General features: G+C 50.5%; 1 protein-coding gene across 3 annotated transcripts in view; it reads left to right on the top strand.

Annotated features, from left to right (window-relative positions):
* DOP1B (DOP1 leucine zipper like protein B) overlaps window positions 1–21,231 on the top strand; it is a 97,699-nt gene that overhangs the window by 34,147 nt on the left and 42,321 nt on the right. For all 3 annotated transcript variants that reach the window (XM_038766085.1, XM_038766084.1, XM_038766086.1), the window contains 6 exons: window positions 813–1,004; window positions 4,382–5,072; window positions 16,396–16,670; window positions 17,511–17,663; window positions 19,626–19,726; window positions 20,808–20,998. In XM_038766085.1, the coding sequence (XP_038622013.1) occupies window positions 813–1,004; window positions 4,382–5,072; window positions 16,396–16,670; window positions 17,511–17,663; window positions 19,626–19,726; window positions 20,808–20,998 (1,603 nt within the window). The remainder of the gene's footprint in view (window positions 1–812; window positions 1,005–4,381; window positions 5,073–16,395; window positions 16,671–17,510; window positions 17,664–19,625; window positions 19,727–20,807; window positions 20,999–21,231) is intronic.

Genomic DNA, 21,231 nt, shown 5'->3' with positions numbered 1-21,231 from the left:
TCAGTTAGCAGGTTGTCTTGGAAGGCATGAAGAGCATGCTTTGGAGAGGAGCGGGAAATTTAAAGGGCAACTGGAAGGAGTTTTTGCTTGATGCAGGGGGACTAGGGAGTCCATTGTACTTATCGAGCACCTACTGTGTGCAGAGCACTATAACAAGCACTTGGAAGAGTGCAATATAACAGACACATTCCCTGCCCCCAGTGAGCTTGCAGTCTAGAGGGGGAGACAGACAATATAAATAAATAAATTACAGATACGGACATAAGCGCCGTGGGGCTGGGAAGGGGGATGAATAAAGGGAGAAGTAAATAAAGGGCATGGGGGAAAAGGGAAGGAGAGCCAGGGGAGGGTTTGAGGAGCAGTAAGATCTGCCCCAAGCAGTACTTCAAGAAGGTGATTGGTACAGCAAGGTATAGTGTAGATTGCAGAGGAGAGAGGCTGGAGGCAGGGAGGCTCCCATAGAAGCTGTTGGAGTAATTCAGCCACCTTCTAACCAGAACCTGCTGCAAAGCGTTTTGGTGGAAACAAAGGACCAGATACGGAAAATGTTATGTTTGGATGTAGGAGATGTTTCCGGTGACCTTATCTTAGATTATTAATTCTGCACTTAGCATTGTGCTTGATTGTAAGCTCCTTGAGGGCGGAGGTCATGTCTACTAACTCGGATTCTCTCCCAATCTGCCCACAAGAGGTGCTCAGTAAATCCTCTCTCAGCGTGGCTTACGTGGCACACGGTGAGCGATTAGCGCAGGGCGAATTTATGTTGGTGTAAAGAGCCTTTCCCCCTCTGGCATTTATATATTTTTTTCCAGGAGCTTTATTCGGAAGTGCAGACCCAATACCTTCCGCAGATGCTCAGTTACATGGTTCAGTCCCTCCTGGAGGAAATGGACAGCTTGAGTTTACCCGAGCTCACCCACGCCCTAAAGACCTGTTTCAAAGTGCTCAGCAAGGTCCAGATGCCTCCGGCCTACCTGGATGTTGAGTCGGGCAGCGGAAACACGGTAAGAGCTGCGGTGGTCCCTCGGGACACTCTTCCCTGCCGGTCTTGGGTGCGCCCTTTTCTCCCACAGGGACAAACGGCGACTTTTGGGAGTTGGGATCAAAGCGGAAGGAGAAGCGGAATGTCAAGGTGGGTCCAGAGGTGAATCCCGTTTGGGAAAATCGGCATCAGAGTGAATTGTTACATGCTGTTCGACCTTAAGCCGTTCCCGGCGTTGCTGGACCTCGTAACTATTATTACTATTATTCCCATGATCCTTTTTTTTTTTAATGGTACTAAAGCGCTTACTATGTGCCAGGCACATAAAGCCTAATCAGGGTGGACACAGTCCACGTCCCACGTAAGGCTCGGGCTTAATCCCCATTTTACAGATGAGGTAACTGAGGTTCAGAGAAGTTAAGCATTTTGCCCAAGGTCACACAGCAGACAAGTGGCGGAGCCGGGCTTAGAACCCTGATAATAATAATAATGATGGCATTTATTAAGCGCTTACTATGTGCAAAGCACTGTTCTAAGTGCTGGGGAGGCTACAGGGTGATCAGGTTGTCCCACGGGCTCACAGTCTTCATCCCCATTTTACAGATAGGGTAACTGAGGCCCAGAGAAGTGAAGTGACTTGCCCAAAGTCACACAGCTGACAAGTGGCGGAGCCGGGATTTGAACCCATGACCTCTGACTCCAAAGCCCGGGCCCTTTCCACTGAGCCACGCTGCTGCTTGATCCTTCTGACTCCGAGGCCCGAGCTGTATTGACTAGGTCATGCCGCTTCTTGGCTGGTGTCAGGGCCAAGGGGCCTGCGGCTGAAAGACGAAGAGCTTGGAAAGTTGGAGAATCTAAATCCGACCCTCCTCGCCTCCCCCTCAGAATCAATAGTCCCTTTTTTAATGGAAAAAAATTGATCTGTTGCTTCGTCAAGCGAAAGAGCTGGAAACTGACTAGAGGAGAAGATTTTTCTTCTCTGGAAGGAGGTCCAGCTGACTTCACAGTCAGGCTTGAGTCGTTGGGGAATATCAGAGCAGGCAACGTTATTGAGCGTAAGGGCAGTGTGGATTGCAGCGAGGCTCAGTGGAAAGAGCCCGGGCTTGGGAGTCAGAGGTCATGGGTTCAAATCCCGGCTCCGACACTTGTCAGCTGTGTGATTTTGGGCAAGTCACTTCACTTCTGTGCGCCTCAGTTACCTCGTCTGGAAAATGGGGATTAAGACCGTGAGCCCCGTGTGGGACAGGGATTGTATCCAACCCGATTAGCCTGTATCTACTGGCGCTTAGAACAGTACTTACCAATTACCATTATCAGTGTTATTATTATTACCCCGCCACTAAGAGAGCATAGAGGTCCTGCTGCAAGCCTGTAGTCCTAGTCTGTTCTAGGATTCGTCCAGTTACATCCCTTGGATCTTAAAAAAAAAAAATCATGATTTTGCCCAATAAAGTTGAAGCTTGCCTCCTAGGCAGCGGAGAGGGGTGCAAGGTGAGGTGTTCCCCATTGCCAACCTGGGATGGAGAGAAGCAGTGTGTGGCATTTGGCCCAGTCCCCCCGATCAGTTGATCAGGATCTTCAGCCCGAGATTTTGGGGAAGAAAGCGAGGATTCATTCATTCATTCGATCGTATTTATTGAGCACTTACTGTGTGCAGAGCACTGTTCTAAGCGCCAAGTTGGCAACATATAGAGAAGGCCCCTACCCAACAATGGGCTCACAGTCTAGAGGGGGGAGACAGACAACAAAACAAAACATGTGGACAGGTGTCAAGCCATCAGAATAAATAGAAGTAAAGCTAGATGCACATCATTAACAAACAAATAGAATAATAAATAGTAATGATAATGTCGGCGTTTGTTAAGCATTTACTATGTGCCAAGCACTGTTCTAAGCGCCGATGTAGATACAAGGCAGGTAAGTTTTCCCACATGGGGCTCAGTCTTCATCCCCATTTGACAGATGAGGTCTCTGAGGCACAGAGAAGTGAAGTGACTTGCCCAAAGTCACACAGCTGAGGATGGGTGGGAGGCTCAAATTGGCTTACTACCGTGAAAGGCTCCCTGTTGCTGCCAGCTGTCACCTAGAAAAGTCATTTTTTTTTTCTTGTTTTTCTCACCCCTCCTCAGTCCCCACCCCAACCCCTTATAATAATAATAATGGCATTTATTAAGCGCTTACTATGTGAAAAGCACTGTTCTAAGCGCTGGGGAGGTTACAAGGTGATCAGGTTGTCCCTCGGGGGGCTCACGATGTTCATCCCCATTTTCCAGATGAGGTAACTGAGGCCCAGAGAAGTGAAGTGACTTGCCCAAAGTTTCACCCAGCTGACAATTGGCGGCGCCAGGATTTGAACCCACAACCTTTGACTCCAAAGCCCGGGCTCTTTCCACTGAGCCACGCTGCTTCTCTTCTAGGCTTTATTCCCCATCGGGGTTCCCGTGGCTGCCCACGCCCCGGGGTCCATCTCCCGAAACTCCAACCTACTCTGATTATCTTTTTAGAAAGGCGCACCCGGCTCTACCTCCCCTCCCATCCCGTGCCGGTTCCATGCCAGCCGTCTATGACCGGTAACCTCTGAGCCTTGGGGCGGCAGCTTTGGGTCCCAAAGCTTTGGCTGGGGGGAGAAAGGGCGCTCAGCTGGGGCCGTACGGGCTGGCATTAGAACGTGGGTCTCCCAAATAAAACGGCAGCTTCATTGTGCCCTGTCCACCAGGCCTTGGCGGACGAAGGCACCCGGAGAGATGTGCCTGAATGCCAGGCCTGCCCCACACCTCCTCAAAAATCTCCAGTGGCTACCAATCAACCTTCGCATCAGGCAGAAACTCCTCACCCTGGGCTTCAAGGCTGTCCATCACCTCGCCCCCTCCTACCTCACCTCTCTTCTGTCCTTCTCCAGCCCAGCCCGCACCCTCCGCTCTTCTGCCGCTAATCTCCTCACCGGGCCTCTTTCTCGCCCGTCCCGCTGTCGACCCCCGGCCCACGTCCTCCCCCTGGCCCGGAATGCCCTCCCTCTGCCCATCCACCAAGCTAGCTCTCTTCCCCCCTTCAAGGTCCTACTGAGAGCTCACCTCCTCCAGGAGGCCTCCCACACTGAGCCCCCTCCTTCCTCTCCCGACTTACCTCCTTCCCTTCCCCACAGCACCTGTATATATGTTTGTACGCATTTATTACTCTATTTTACTTGTACATATTTATTCTATTTATTTTATTTTGTTAACATATTTTGTTTTGTTCTCTGTCTCCCCCTTCTAGCCTGTGAGCCCACTGTTGGGTAGGGACCGTCTCTAGATGTTGCCAACTTGGACTTCCCAAGCACTTAGTACAGTGCCCTGCACACAGTAAGCGCTCAATAAATGCGATTGACTGAATGAATGAACTCTGCTTCCGTCCCCTCAGAGCCCGTCTGGAGATGACGGAGGCGCCGAGACCCCCCTGGAAACGGGGCCCACGGAAGACGACGGGACCCCGTTTGCGCCGCTCAGGTCGGAAGACAGCGGCATCGGCCTGAGCGCCTCGTCGCTGGAACTGAGCCAGCACCTGGCCGGCCCCCGGGTGTGCCCGCAGCGGGACGACGTCTGGAAGGAGGGCGGGAGCATGCGCAAGACGCTGCGCGCCACCCAGACCCTGGTCGCCGACCTGGCCCACAAGAACCTGTTTGCGGCACCGGGACCCAGGGACGAGAGCCCCTCGCCGGCCCCCCCCGGCCAGCGGGGTAGGACGGAGACCCCCTGCGTCGTCCCGGAAGACTCCGCCAAGAAGAAGAGAAGCTCGTGGGAGGCCAAGGCCATCACGGTCCCCCAGTTCAAACAGATGGTGTCGGACTGGTTCGCCGTCCGAGGGTCGCCCTTCAAACCCAAGAGCTCGGAGCCCGCCTGCCCAGCCGGCCAGAGGAACGCCAAGGGGGAGGAGGAGGAGGACAGGTGGGATGTGGACCCGGTGGTCATCGACCTGGGAGATGGGAGAGAGGATTTCCGGGAGGCCTTTGCCGCGGCCTGTCACTTGCTGCTGGACTGCTCGACGTTCCCCATCTACCTCTCGGAAGAGGAAGTGGAGAAGCTGTACCTGTCTCTCTTCCAGGATCCTGTTGGTGAGAAAGAGAGTCTCTGGGGAGTCGGGAGCAGGGACGGTGAAAGTCAAGGCAGGATCTCTGCACCAAGTAGCCCAGGGAGCGTCTTTTTTCTAATAATAATAATGCATTGCTTAAGCGCTTACTATGTGCAAAGCACTGTTCATTCGTTCATTCATTCATTCACTCAATCGTATTTACTGAGTGCTTACTGTGTGCAGAGCACTGTACTAAGCACTTCGGAAGTCCAAGTTGGCAACATCTAGAGATGGGCCCTACCCAACACTGGGCTCACAGTCTAGAAGGGGGAGACAGAGAACAAAACAAAACATATTAACAAAATAAAATGAATAGAATGAATATGTACAAATAAAATAAATAAATAAATAAATAAATAGAGTAATAAATACATACAAATATATATACAGGTATATACACTCTTCTAAGCGCTGGGGAGGTTACAAGGTGACCCAGTTGTCCCACGGGGGGCTCACAGTCTTCTTCCCCATTTTACAGATAAGGGAACTGAGGCCCAGAGAAGTGAAGTGAGTTGCCCAAAGTCACACAGCTCACAGTTGGCGGAGCCGGGATTTGAACCCATGACCTCTGACTCCAAAGCCTGGGCTGTTTTCCACTCAGCCGCGCTGCTTCTCTAATGCTTCTCTAATTCTTCTCTTTTTATGGTATTTGTTAAACGCTTATCATCATCATCATCATCAATCGTATTTATTGAGCACTTACTGTGTGCAGAGCACTGTACTAAGCGCTTGGGAAGTACAAGTTGGCAACATATAGAGACAGTCCCTACCCAACAGTGGGCTCACAGGCTAAAAGGGGGAGACAGAGAACAAAACCAAACATACTAACAAAATAAAATAAATAGAATAGGTAGGTACAAGTAAATAAATAAATAGAGTAATAAATCTGTACAAACATATGTACATATATACAGGTGCTGTGGGGAAGGGAAGGAGGTAAGGTGGGGGGATGGAGAGGGAGACAAGGGGGAGAGGAAGGAAGGGGCTCAGTCTGGGAAGGCCTCCTGGAGGAGGAGAGCTCTCAGTAGGGCATTGAAGGGAGGGTCCCATCTACCAACTCTGTTGTAGTGGACCCTCCCGAGCGTTTTGTACAGGGCTCTCCCCAAAGCAAGCGAGCGCTCAGTACATAGAAGAGATCAATCGATAACCATCCTAGATAAGTAGTATGGCATGGGGTTAGAGCACGGGCCTGGGAGTCGCAAGGTTTGCTGCCATTTGTCTGCTGCATAGGGACGGGGCAGGGGCCTGGGAGTCAGAAGGTTTGCTGCAGACTGTGAGCCCACTGTTGGGCAGGAACTGTCTCTATATGTTGCCAATTTGTACTTCCCAAGTGCTTAGTACAGTGCTCTGCACACAGTAAGCACTCAATAAATACTGTTGATTGATTGATTGATTGCCATTTGTCTGCTGCATAGGGATAGAGCATGGGCCTGGGAGTCACAAGGTTTGCTGCCATTTGTCCGCTGCATGGGGTTAGGGCACGGGCCTGGGAGTCAGGAGGTTTGCTGCAGACTGTGAGCCCACTGTTGGGTAGGAACTGTCACTATATGTTGCCAACTTGTACTTCCCAAGCGCCGAGTACAGTGCTCTGCACACAGTAAGCGCTCAATAAATACTGTTGATTGATTGATTGATTGATTGCCATTTGTCTGCTGCATAGGGATAGAGCACGGGCCTGGGAGTCACAAGGTTTGCTGCCACTTGTCCGCTGCATGGGGACGGGGCACGGGCCTGGGAGTCACAAGGTTTGCTGCAGACTGTGAGCCCACTGTTGGGTAGGAACTGTCTCTATATGTTGCCAACGTATACTTCCCAAGCGCTTAGTACAGTGCTCTGCACACAGTAAGCGCTCAATGAATACTGTTGATTGATGGATTGATTGATTGCCATTTGTCTGCTGCATAGGGATAGAGCGCGGGCCTGGGAGTCACAAGGTTTGCTGCACACTGTGAGCCCACTGTTGGGTAGGAACTGTCTCTATATGTTGCCAATGTATACTTCCCAAGCGCTTAGTACAGTGCTCTGCACACAGTAAGTGCTCAATAAATACTGTTGATTGATTGATTGATTGAATGATTGCCATTTGTCTGCTGCATAGGGACAGGGCACGGGCCTGGGAGTCACAAGGTTTGCTGCCATTTGTCCGCTGCATAGGGACGGGGCACGGGCCTGGGAGTCAGAAGGTTTGCTGCAGACTGTGAGCCCACTGTTTGGTAGGAATTGTCTCTATATGTTGCCAACTTTTACTTCCCAAGCAGTTAGTACAGTGCTCTGCACACAGTAAGTGCTCAATAAATGCTATTGATTGATTGATTGATTGAGTGCTATTTGTCTGCTGCCTAGGGATAGAGCACGGGCCTGGGAGTCACAAGGTTTGCTGCCATTTGTCCGCTGCATAGGGTTAGGGCACGGGCCTGGGAGTCAGAAGGTTTGCCGCAGACTGTGAGCCCACTGTTGGGTAGGAACTGTCTCTATATGTTGCCAACTTGTACTTCCCAAGCTCTTAGTACAGTGCTCTGCACACAGTAAGCGCTCCATAAATACTGTTGATTGATTGATTGATTGATTGCCATTTGTCTGCTGCATAGGGACAGGGCACGGGCCTGGGAGTCACAAGGTTTGCTGCCATTTGTCTGCTGCATAGGGATGGGGCACGGGCCTGGGAGTCACAAGGTTTGCTGCAGACTGTGAGCCTACTGTTGGGTAGGAACTGTCTCTATATGTTGCCAACTTTTACTTCCCAAGCACTTAGTACAGTTCTCTGCACACAGTCAGCACTCAATAAATACTGTTAATTGATTGATTGATTGATTGCCATTTGTCTGCTGCATAGGGATAGGGCATGGGCCTGGGAGTCAGCAGGTTTGCTGCAGACTGTGAGCCCACTGTTGGGTAGGAACTGTCTCTATATGTTGCCAACTTGTACTTCCCAAGCGCTTAGTACAGTGCTCTGCACACAGTAAGCGCTCAATAAATACTGTTGATTGATTGATCATCATCATCATCATCAATCGTATTGAGCGCTTACTATGTGCAGAGCACTGTACTAAGCGCTTGGGAAGTACAAATTGGCAACATATAGAGACAGTCCCTACCCAACATTGGGCTCACAGTCTAAAATGGGGAAACAGAGAACAAAACCAAACATTCTAACAAAATAAAATAAATAGAATAGATATGTACAAGTAGAATAAATAAATAGAGTAATAAATATGTACAAACATATATACATATATACAGGTGCTGTGGAGAAGGGAAGGAGGTAATATGGGGGGATGGAGAGGGGAACGAGGGGGAGGGGACGAGGGGGAGAGGCAATTGATCGATTGATCGATTGATTACCATTTGTCTGCTGAATAGGGATAGAGCACGGGCCTGGGAGTCACAAGGTTTGCTGCCATTTGTCGGCTGCATAGGGACGGGGCACGGGCCTGGGAGTCAGAAGGTTTGCTGCAGACTGTGAGCTCCCTGTTGGGTAGGAATTGTCTCTATATGTTGCCAACTTGTACTTCCCAAGCACTTAGTACAGTGCTCTGCACACAGTAAGCGCTCAATAAATACTGTTCGTTGATTGATTGATTGATTGATTGATTGCCATTTGTCTGCTGCATAGGGACAGAGCACGGGCCTGGGAGTCAGAAGGTTTGCTGCAATTTGTCCGCTGCATAGGGACGGGGCATGGGCCTGGGAGTCACAAGGTTTACCGCAGACTGTGAGCCCACTGTTGGGTAGGAACTGTCTCTATATGTTGCCAACTTGTACTTCCCAGGCACTTAGTACAGTGCTCTGCACTGCTCTGCACACAGTAAGCGTTCAGTAAATTCTATTGATTGATTGATTGATTGCCATTTGTCTGCTGCATAGGGATAGAGCACGGGCCTGGGAGTCACAAGGTTTGCTGCCATTTGTCTGCTGCATAGGGACGGGGCACGGGCCTGGGAGTCAGAAGGTTTGCCTCAGACTGTGAGCCCACTGTTGGGTAGGAACTTTCTCTATATGTTGCCAACTTGTACTTCCTAAGCACTTAGTACAATGCTCTGCACAGTAAGCACTCAATAAATACTGTTGATTGATTGATTGATTGCCATTTGTCTGCTGCATAGGAATAGAGCGCGGGCCTGGGAGTCACAAGGTTTGCTGCCATTTGTCCGCTGCATAGGGACGGGGCACGGGCCTGGGAGTCAGAAGGTTTGCCGCAGACTGTGAGCCCACTGTTGAGTAGGAACTGTCTCTATATGTTGCCAACTTGTACTTCCCAAGCACTTAGTACAGTGCTCTGCACACGGTAAGCGCTCAATAAATACTGTTGATTGATTGATTGACATTTGTCTGCTGCATAGGGACGGTGCACGGGCCTGGGAGTCACAAGGTTTGCTGCAGAGTGTGAGCCCACTGTTGGGTAGGAACTGTCTCTATATGTTGCCAACTTGTACTTCCCAAGCGCTTAGTACAGTGCTCTGCACACAGTAAGCGCTCAATAAATACTGTTGATTGATTGATTGATTGATTGATTGATTGCCATTTGCTGCATAGGGACAGGGCACGGGCCTGGGAGTCACAATGTTTGCTGCCATTTGTATGCTGCATAGGGACGGGGCACGGGCCTGGGAGTCAGAAGGTTTGCTGCAGACTGTGAGCCCACTGTTGGGTAGGAATTGTCTCTATATGTTGCCAACATTTACTTCCCAAGCACTTAGTACAGTGCTCTGCACACAGTAAGCGCTCAATAAATGCTGTTGATTGATTGATTGATTGCCATTTGTCTGCTGCATAGGGACAGGGCACGGGCCTGGGAGTCACAAGGTTTGCTGCAGACTGTGAGCCCACTGTTGGGTAGGAACTGTCTCTATATGTTGCCAACTTGTACTTCCCAAGTGCTTAGTACAGTGCTCGGCACACAGTAAGCACTCAGTAAATACCGTTGATTGATTGATTGCCATTTGTCTGCTTCATAGGGATAGAGCACGGGCCTGGGAGTCACAAGCTTTACTGCCATTTGTCTGCTGCATGGGGACAGGGCACGGGCCTGGGAGTCACAAGGTTTGCTGCAGACTCTGAGCCCACTGTTGGGTAGGAACTGTCTCTATATGTTGCCAACTTGTATTTCCCAAGCGCTTGGTACAGTGCTCTGCACACAGTAAGCACTCAATGAATACTGTTGATTGATTGATTGATTGATTGCCATTTGTCTGCTGCATAGGGATAGAGCACGGGCCTGGGAGTCACAAGGTTTGCTGCCATTTGTCCGCTGCATAGGGACGGGGCACAGGCCTGGGAGTCAGAAGGTTTGCTGCAGACTGTGAGCTCCCTGTTGGGTAGGAACTGTCTCTATATGTTGCCAACTTGTACTTCCCAAGCGCTTAGTACAGTGCTCTGCACACAGTAAGCGCTCAATAAATACTGTTGATTGATTGATTGGTTGATTGGTTGCCATTTGTCTGCTGCATAGGGATAGAGCACAGGCTTGGGAGTCAGGAGGTTTGCTGTCATTTGTCGGCTGCATAGGGACAGGGCACGGGCCTGGGAGTCAGGAGGTTTGCTGCAGACTGTGAGCCCACTGTTGGGTAGGAACTGTCTCTATATGTTGCCAACTTGTACTTCCCAAGCGCTTAGTACAGTGCTGTGCACACAGTAAGTGCTCAATAAATACTGTTGATTGATTGATTTATTGATTGATTGCCATTTGTCTGCTGCATAGGGACAGAGCACGGGCCTGGGAGTCACAAGGTTTGCTACCATTTGTCTGCTGCTTAGGGACGGGGCACGGGCCTGGGAGTCACAAGGTTTGCTGCAGACTGTGAGCCCACTGTTGGGTAGGAACTGTCTCTATATGTTGCCAACTTGTACTTCCCAAGCGCTTAGTATAGTGCTCTGCACACAGTAAGCACTCAATAAATACTGTTGATTGATTGATTGATTGCCATTTGTCTGCTGCATAGGGACAGGGCACGGGCCTGGGAGTCACAAGGTTTGCTGCCATTTGTCTGCTGCATAGGGACGGGGCACGGGCCTGGGAGTCACAAGGTTTGCCGCAGACTGTGAGCCCACTGTTGGGTAGGAACTGTCTCTATATGTTGCCAACTTGTACTTCCCAAGCGCTTAGTACAGTGCTCTTCACACAGTAAGCGCTCGATGAATTCTATTGATTGATTGATTGATTGATTGCCATTTGTCTGCTGCATAGGGATAGAGCACGGGCCTGGGAGTCACAAGGTTTACTGCCATTTGTCCGCTGCATGGGGACGGGGCACGGGCCTGGGAGTCACAAGGTTTGCTGCAGACTGTGAGCCCACTGTTGGGTAGGAACTGTCTCTATATGTTGCCAACGTATACTTCCCAAGCGCTTAGTACAGTGCTCTGCACACAGTAAGCGCTCAGTGAATACTGTTGATTGATGGATTGATTGATTGCCATTTGTCTGCTGCATAGGGATAGAGCGCGGGCCTGGGAGTCACAAGGTTTGCTGCACACTGTGAGCCCACTTTTGGGTAGGAACTGTCTCTATATGTTGCCAACGTATACTTCCCAAGCGCTTAGTACAGTGCTCTGCACACAGTAAGCGCTCAATAAATACTGTTGATTGATTGATTGATTGAATGATTGCCATTTGTCTGCTGCATAGGGACAGAGCACAGGCCTGGGAGTCACAAGGTTTGCTGCCATTTGTCCGCTGCATAGGGACGGGGCATGGGCCTGGGAGTCAGAAGGTTTGCTGCAGACTGTGAGCCCACTGTTTGGTAGGAATTGTCTCTATATGTTGCCAACTTTTACTTCCCAAGCACTTAGTACAGTGCTCTGCACACAGTAAGTGCTCAATAAATGCTGTTGATTGATTGATTGATTGATTGATTGCCATTTGTCTGCTGCCTAGGGATAGAGCACGGGCCTGGGAGTCACAAAGTTTGCTGCCATTTGTCTGCTGCATAGGGTTAGGGCACGGGCCTGGGAGTCAGAAGGTTTGCTGCGGAATGTGAGCCCACTGTTGGGTAGGAACTGTCTCTATATGTTGCCAACTTGTACTTCCCAAGCGCTTAGTACAGTGCTCTGCACACAGTAAGCGCTCCATAAATACTGTTGATTGATTGATTGATTGATTGCCATTTGTCTGCTGCATAGGGATAGAGCGCGGGCCTGGGAGTCACAAGGTTTGCTGCAGACTGTGAGCCCACTGTTGGGTAGGAACTGTATATGTTGCCAACTTGTACTTCTCAAGCGCTTAGTACAGTGCTCTGCACACAGTAAGCGCTCAATAAATACTGTTGATTGATTGATTGATTGCCATTTGTCTGCTGCGTAGGGATAGAGCACGGGCCTGGGAATCAGAAGGTTTGCTGCCATTTGTCTGCTGCATAGGGACGGGGCACGGGCCTGGGAGTCACAAGGTTTGCTGCAGACTGTGAGCCCACTGTTGGGTAGGAACTGTCTATATGTTGCCAACTTGTACTTCCCAAGCGCTTAGTACAGTGCTCTGCACACAGTAAGCGCTCAATAAATACTATTGATTGATTGATTGCCATTTGTCTGCTGCGTAGGGATAGAGCACGGGCCTGGGAGTCAGAAGGTTTGCTGCCATTTGTCTGCTGCATAGGGACTGGGCACGGGCCTGGGAGTCACAAGGTTTGCTGCAGACTGTGAGCCCACTGTTGGGTAGGAACTGTCTCTATATGTTGCCAACATGTACTACCCAAGCGCTTAGTACAGTGCTCTGCACACAGTAAACGCTCAATAAATACTGTTGATTGATTGATTGATTGATTGCCATTTGTCTGCTGCATAGGGATAGATCACGGGCCTGGGAGTCACAAGGTTTTCTGCCATTTGTCCGCTGCATAGGGACGGGGTATGGGCCTGGGAGTCACAAGGTTTGGTGCAGACTGTGAGCCCACTTTTGGGTAGGAACTGTCTCTATATGTTGCCAACTTGTACTTTCCAAGCACTTAGTACAGTGCTCTGCACACAGTAAGCGCTCAATAAATACGATTGATGATGATGATGATTTGTCTGCTGCATAGGGATAGAGCACGGGCCTGGGAATCACAAGGTTTGCTGCCATTTGTCCGCTGCATAGGGACGGGGCACGGGCCTGGGAGTCACAAGGCTTGCTTCCGTTTGTCTGCTGCGTGACCCCGGGCGAGTCACTTCACTCCTCTGTGCCTCAGTTCCCTCATCCGCAAAATGGGGATGGAGACTGTGAGCCCCACGTGGGACAGGGACTGTGCCCCACCTCATTATCTCATATCTATTATACTTGGAGCGGTACCCGGCACACAGAAAGCACTTAACAAATACCACATTTATTACCATTATTGCATTTTAGATCACTTCTGAATATATGAGAGAAGCAGCGTGTCTCAAGGGAAAGAGCCCGGGCTGGGGAGGCCAGAGGTCACGGATTCTAATTCCAGCTCTTCCACTTGTCAGCTGTGTGACCTTGGGCAAGTCACTTCACTTCTCTGGACCTCAGTTCCCTCATCTGTAAAATGGGGATCATCATCATCATCGATCGTATTTATTGAGCGCTTACCGTGTGCAGAGCACTGGACTAAGCACTTGGGAAGTACAAGTTGGCAACATATAGAGACGGTCCCTACCCAACAGTGGGCTCACAGTCTAAAAGGGGGATGAAGACTGTGAGCCCCACGTGGGACAACCTGATCGCCTTGCATCTCCCCCAGCGCTTAGAACAGTGCTTGGCACATAATAAGCGCTTAACAAATACCAATATGATTATTATATCTAGATTCTGTCTCTTCCGTCAGTCAAGAATGACACTGATTAAGCGAACAGGATGAATTAAGCTAAATACTGGGGAGAATTGGACCTCAATCAATCACATTCTTTGAGCGCTTACTGTGTGCAGAGCACTGTACCAAGTGATTGGGAGAGTGCATTCATTTAATTAGTAATAATAATAATTAATAATTGGCATTTGTTAAGCGCTTACTATGTGCAAAGCACTGTTCTAAGCGCTTGGGAGGATACAGGGTGATCAGGTTGTCCCATGTGGGGCTCACAGTCTTCATCCCCATTTTACAGATGAGGTAACTGAGGCCCAGAGAAGTTAAGTGACTTGCCCAAGATCACACAGCAGACATGTGGCGGAGTCGGTATTCGAACCCATGACCTCTGACTCCGAAGCCTGGGCTCTTTCCACTGAGCCGCGCTGCTTCTCTGCTTTGCTGCTTCAATCTCATTTATTGAGCGCTAACTGTGTGCTGAGCAATATAACAGAGTTGGTAGACACATTCTAGAAGTGGAGGCAGACATTAAAATAAATCCATAATTGCAGAAGGGCCAGGGCTGGGATGAATAGCAAGTGCTTACACGGTACAGATCCGAAAACATAAATGACACAGAAGTAAGAATGAGTGAGGGAACGGGGAGGGGAATTGTGCATTATGCCGATCAGAAACTCATCACTCCATCTTCCCGAGTCCGGCGACAGTCATTCTCCAAATGGGTGGAATAGAGCCAAGCCCCCCAAGTCTCCTGGATACCCCTGAATTACAATATTTGCAAGCTCCTTCTTGCAAATCCAGGAAGGGAAGGGGAAGGGGAAGGGGAATTCTTCATTTGGGGAAGGCCTCTTGGAGGAGTTGTGATTTGAGAAGGCTTTGAAAGATTGTAATACGATTGATGATGATGATGATGATGAAAGATTGTAAGTTCCTTGAAAACAAGGGATCATGGATACTTTCTTTATCGTACTCTTTTGATTGCTTAGTACAGGGCTCTTTACACCGTAAGTGCTCCATAAATTCCACTGACTGATTGACTGGAGCCTGATTCACACGGGGGCTCCCCATGGCCATGGGGGCGGCAGGGGAAGACCATTCCTCTCCCCCTGACTGCCCGAAGACCCCCATTCACTTTGTTCCAAAATGCTGCAGTCTCCCCTACATTCCAACAGCCCCAAAGGCTTTAGAAAGCCCCAAAACTATCTTACCCTCATTTTACAAGTGAGGAAACTGAGGCCCAGAGAGGTAAAGCGACCAGTCTAAGGTAACGCAGTAAGCCGGGGCAGAGCTGGGAGCCATACCCGGTTCTCCCCATCACCTGGTCTTTCCACTAGACCACCCTGCCTCCCCACGCTACATCCTCAGTTCTGCCAGAAGTGGTGTTGCCTAATGGATAGAGCACAGGCCTGGGAATCAGTTCCCGGTTCTGCTACTTACCTACTAGGTCACCTTGGGCAAGTCACTTAACTTCTGTGTGCCTCAGTTTCCTCATTTGTAAAATGGGGATTAAGATTGTGAGCCCCATATGGGACAGGGACTTTATCCAACCCGAATATCTTGTATATACCCCAGTGCTTAGAACAGCGCATAACAAATACCATTTTTTAAAAATCACCAAAAAACCCCCATTATTCTGATATCCATCCAGGTGATGGCTCACTGTCGGAAGAAACAGCGTGGCTCAGTGGAAAGATCCCGGGCTGGGGAGCCAGAGGTTGTGGGTTCTAATCCCGGCTCTGCCACTTGCCAGCTGTGTGACCTTGGGGAAGTCACTTCACTTCTCTGGGCCTCTGTTCCCTCATCTGTAAAATGGGGATGAAGACTGTGAGCCCCGTGTGGGACAATCTGATGACCTTGAATCCTCCCCAGCGCTTAGAACAGTGCTTTGCACATAGTAAGCGCTTAATAAATGCCATCATTTTTATGATTATTATTAAACAGTTTCAGATACGTGCGTGGCATTGAGCACAGTGGCGGGCGTTTTCTTTAGAGCCAAGTTCTGCGACCTCACAGCCTCCGTTCTCTAGGGGGGCTGGTCATAGTAATAATAATAATAATGGCATTTATTAAGCGCTTACTATGTGCAAAGCACTGTTCTAAGTGCTGGGGAGGTTACAAGGTGATCAGGTTGTCCCGCGGGGGCCTCACAGTCTTCACCCCCATTTTTCAGATGAGGGAACTGAGGCCCAGAGAAGTGAAGTGACTTTCCCAAAATCACACAGCTGACAAGCGGCAGAGGCGGAATTTGATCCCATGACCTCTGGCTCCAAAGCCCGGGCTCTTTCCACTGAGCCACGCTGCTTCTCTCCTCCACGCTGCTTGTATCCTCCCCAGCGCGTAGAACAGTGCTTTGTACATAATAAGCACGTTATAAATGCCATCATTATTATTATTATTAAACGGTTTCACATACGAACGTGGCAGTGAGCCCAGCGGCAGGCGTTTTCTTTAGAGCCCAGTTCCGCGACCTCACAGCCTCCGTTCTGTAGGGGGGCTGGGCATCCCAACCCCAGGGTGCCAGCAAACCCAGCAGGCCTTGAGGCAAACTCGGGCGTCTCCCCTCCACAGCAGGTGGTCACGACTCCGGCTTCCCGCTCTGGCTCAAGTCCCTCATGACCGTCTGCTGCTGCGTGAGCGACTGCTACATCCAGAACGTCTCCATCTCCACCCTCCTGGAGGTGGTCAACCACTCCCAGTCGCTGGCCCTGGTGATCGAGGACCGGGTGAAGCGACTCAAAGCCAGCGGGCACCACCCCTTCTCTGGGAAGCTGCAGATGGTCACGGTGCCTCCCGTCCCTCCCTCGGTCCTGAAAATCATCGCCGAGAAAACCGACTTCTACCAGGTCAGCGGGGGTCCGTCCCGACAGCCCCCTGCCCCGGGCTCTGCTGGCGGGTGGGACGGGCTAGAGGATGGGCTGGAGAGAGATGGGTAGGGACCGCCTCTCTATGTTGCCAGCTTGCACTTCCCGAGCGCTTCGTACGGTGCTCTGCACACAGTAAGCGCTCAATAAATACGACTGAATGAATGAATGAGAGGAAGAAGAGGATTATGACAATGATAAACTTTCATCTCATGTATGATGATACAACTGACACAACTGTCTCTATATGTTGCTAACTTGTACTTTCCAAGTGCTTAGTACAGTGCTCTGCACACAGTAAGCGCTCAATAAATACGATTATTGATTGATAGTAATAATAATGATGATGGGATTTGTTGAGCAAATACTTGAAAAGCAGCGTGGCTCAGTGGAAAGAGCCCGGGCTTTGGAGTCAGAGGTCATGGGTTCAAATCCCGGCTCTGCCAACCGTCAGCTGTGTGACTTTGGGCGAGTCGCTTCACTTCTCTGGGCCTCAGTTCCCTCATCTGGAAAATGGGGGTGAAAACCGTGAGCCCCCTGTGGGACAACCTGATCATGTTGTAACCTCTCCAGCGCTTAGAACAGTGCAAGTGCTTAACAAATACCATCATTATTATTATTATTATTCCCCCGCTACCCATCGGCTCCCCAAGGGTTCCCTGCTTCCCCCGTCAGTGCCCCGACTTGAAGCTGTGCCCATAGCCCAGACCGTTGCCTTGAAGGGACTGACTCGAAAGAAGCGTCAGAGTCCTGGGCCGAGCTGTAGGACAGCAGGGGACGGGCAGAGTCAAACAGGTGTCCCCGGTGCTGTCTCCCGCCCAGAGAGTGGCCCGGGTGCTGTGGAACCAGCTCAACAAGGAAACACGCGAGCATCACGGCACCTGTGTGGAGCTCTTCTACAGACTGCACTGCTTGGCCCCGTCGGCCAACATCTGTGAGGATATCATCTGCCACATGCTGCTGGACCCCGACAAAGTGAGTCTCTCTGCCCACTCTCCCTCCCTCCCCCTCTTTCTCCTTCCTGCTTTCCCTGCCTCTCTCCCTCCCTCCTTCCCACTCTCCCTCCTTCCTCCCTACTCTTTCTCCCTCCTTCCTGCTCCCTCTCCCTCCCTCCTTCCCACTTTCAGCGCTTAGAACAGTGCTTTGCACATAGTAAGCGCTTAATAAACGCCATCATTATTACTATTACTCCTCTCTCCTTTCAGTAGCGTGATGGTATTTATTAAACGCTTATTATGTGCAGAACACTGTTCTAAGCGCTGGGGAGGATACAAGGTGATCAAGTTCTCCGGACGCTTTGGTTGGTCCAGGGGTGACGTTCCTGGATCTTCTCTGATCAGCAGCAGGTATTGTGGGTACCCTTCTAGACTGTGAGCCCGTTGTTGGGTAGGGACCGTCTCTATATGTTGCCAACTTGTACTTCCCAAGCGCTTAGTACAGTGCTCTTCACGCAGTAAGCGTTCAATAAATACGATTGATTGAATGTATGAATGAAGGTTGTCCCCCGTGGAGCTCACAGTCTTAATCCCCATTTGACAGATGAGGTAACTGAGGCCCAAAGAAGTGACTTGCCCAAAGTCACACAGCTGACAATTGGCAGAGCCAGGATTCGAAACCCATAACCTCCGACTCCAAAGCCCAGGCTCTTTCCACTGAGCCACGCTGCTTCTCTAAGTTCAGTAGTTCCAGCATGCCTTATGCTGCCTCCCCGATATAATGATAATAATAATAATAATAATAATAATAATAATAATAATGGTGATGGCATTTGTTAAGCGCTTACTATGTCCAGAGCACTGTTCTAAGTGCTGGGGAGGATACAAGGTGATCAGGTTGTCCCCCGTGGGGCTCACAGTCTTAATCCCCATTTGACAGATGAGGTAACTGAGGCCCAGAGAAGTTAAGTGACTTGCCCAAAGTCACACAGCTGACAATTGGCAGAGCCAGGATTCGAACCCATAACCTCCGACTCCAAAGCCCAGGCTCTTTCCACTGAGCCATGCTGCTTCTCTAGGTTCAGTAGTTCCAGCATGCCTTATGCTGCCTCCCCGATATAATAACAATAATAATAATAATGGCATTTGTTAATTGCTTACTATGTGCAGAGCACTGTTCTAAGCGCTGGAAAGGATACAAGGTGATCAGGTTGTCCCCCGTGGGGCTCACAGTCTTAATCCCCATTTGACAGATGAGGTAACTGAGGCACAGAGAAGGGAAGTGACTTGCCCAAAGTCACCCAGCTGACATCTGAGCAGCCACCATGGGCCGCATACCCTGAGAAGGCGCCCAAGAGGCTCTTCTACAAGCTTATCCGTTCCAGCCAAAGGGACGAAAAAGACACTAAAAAAACTTGCCACGTTGGTCAGGCGATGTTACTGGCTCACAGTGCTGGGCCCTGGTGTTCATGTTAGTGATAAAACCCAGCCCCCAACCTCAGGGACCTCCCAACTGGATGGGAAGAGGCGCACAGAGTGCTGGTGTAGACTTTATGAGCTCAGCGTTAGAATGGGTGGGGTCCAACAGGGAAGACTGCCTGCAGGAAGTGGAGTGTGAGTGGTGATTTGAAGGCCAGAGTGGTCGTGGAGGGAGGGCTGTGTTCGGGCCGACGGGAGCCAGAGTTGTCCTGTGATTTGAGCAAGGGATGAGAGAGAGAGGAGAAAGCGGGGGATTTGGTGGAAGGGGCCACTGGCCGGAGTGAACGATGCACGGTGGGGTTGTAGCAGGATGGGAGAGTAACCTCAGCTTGCCGTGGAATGATCCATCCGGTGCGGCTGGGCTCTCTTGGCCAGGCCGTGTTAAACCCGGTGGGTCGGACCTGGCTTCCCTCCCGATATGTTGCCAACTTGTACTTCCCAAGCGCTTAGTCCAGTGCTCTGCACACAGTAAGCGCTCAATAAATACGAGTGATTGATTGATTGATTGCTCTCTCCCCTGCAGGGGGCAAGGCTGGAGGCCCTGTTCCGATTCTCCGTCATCTGGCACCTGACGCGAGAGATCCAAGGCGGCAGGCTCACCTCCCACAGCCGGTCCTTCGACAGGTGAGACACAACCTTTCAGCCTTCAACAGGGCATCGAGCGGCTCCTCTGTCCTCTCAGAGGGAAGGTGTTCGGGTCTTTGCCCGGAAGAGACGCTCAGTCTGTGTTCGGATAATGTCTCCTATTGGGAAAACGTAGCACGATGTCTGTTGTGTGGTGGTCGCTATGTACGTAAATTCAAAATTGGAACAGTGAAACACAGGCTGGAAGGAAAGAGATTCACTGAAGAATGGTCAGCTCCGTATTGTCCAAGTTGTGGATTATCTGTGGGAAATCTCCATTCATTCAATCGTATTTATTGAGTGCTTACTGTGTGCAGAGCACTGGACTAAGCGCTTGGGAAGTCCAAGTTGGCAACATCTAGAGACGGTGCCTACCCAACAGCGGGCTCACAGGCTAGAAGGGGGAGACAGACAACAAAACAACACGTATTAACAAAATAAAATAAATGGAATAAATATGTACAAATAAAATAAATAGAGTAATAAATCCGTACAAACATATATACATCTATCCAGGTGCTGTGGGGAGGGGAAGGAGGTGAGGCGGGGGGGATGGGGACGGGGAGGAATGGGAGAGGAAGGAGGGGGCTCAGTCTGGGATGATCTCTATGGATGATCCTTCCCTCTCTATCTCTCTGTCTCTGTCTCTCTCTCTCTCCCTCCTCTGACTACTTTTTGGGCCCCCTTGATCCGCAACGGTTGACTTCTCTCTAGGGGCTGATAATTCCCTCCCTTCCTCCCTCTTTCCCAATGATGACAACAATAGCCCAGATAAAACCTGAGATTGCCTCCCCATGCCACCTTAGGGAGATGAAGACTTAGTGAGACTGTGAGCCCACTGTTGGGTAGGGACCGTCTCTCTATGTTGCCAACTGGGACTTCCCAAGCGCTTAGTCTAGTGCTCTGCACACAGTAAGCGCTCAATAAATACGATTGAATGAATGAATGAATGAATGAAGCGCTCTTCCCTGTCAGGTATCATCTGTGGACCCAAAGAGGCTCGGTCTCCCCTTCGCCGTTGCGGGGAGCGGAGGATGGACGTCCACTACAGAGTAACTCCTGGCCCGTTTCTGTCCGGCAGGTCGCTCTTTGTGGTCCTGGACAGCCTGAATTGCTCCGACGGAGCCATTGGGGCGGCCGCCCAGGGCTGGCTGGTCCGGGCCCTGTCTCTGAACGATGTGGCCCGCATCCTGGAGCCGGTGTTGCTGCTCTTGCTGCAGCCGCGGACGCAACGCACCTCCATTGGCTACGTCAAGCAGCAGAGCTCAACAGGTGAGCGGGTTTCCGCCCGGATGGGCAGCCGCGGTGGGGACCGCCTTCCGGACGTCTTCCCCTCCATCCCCATCCCCTCTCCTTTCCCCCGTGGTCACCGTTGAAGGAATGGTAAACATGTGAAAAGGTCTCCTAATGGTCAATAATTTGTGTTTACTGGTGAACTCCAGTCAGTATGCTGGTCATATTTATTGAGAACTTACTTTGTGCAGATCAGTGTACTAAGCGCTTGG

The sequence above is a fragment of the Tachyglossus aculeatus genome, chromosome 24 (genome assembly GCF_015852505.1).
Source record: "Tachyglossus aculeatus isolate mTacAcu1 chromosome 24, mTacAcu1.pri, whole genome shotgun sequence".
NCBI lineage: Eukaryota > Metazoa > Chordata > Mammalia > Monotremata > Tachyglossidae > Tachyglossus > Tachyglossus aculeatus.
This window is presented reverse-complemented; position numbering and strand designations above follow the sequence as displayed.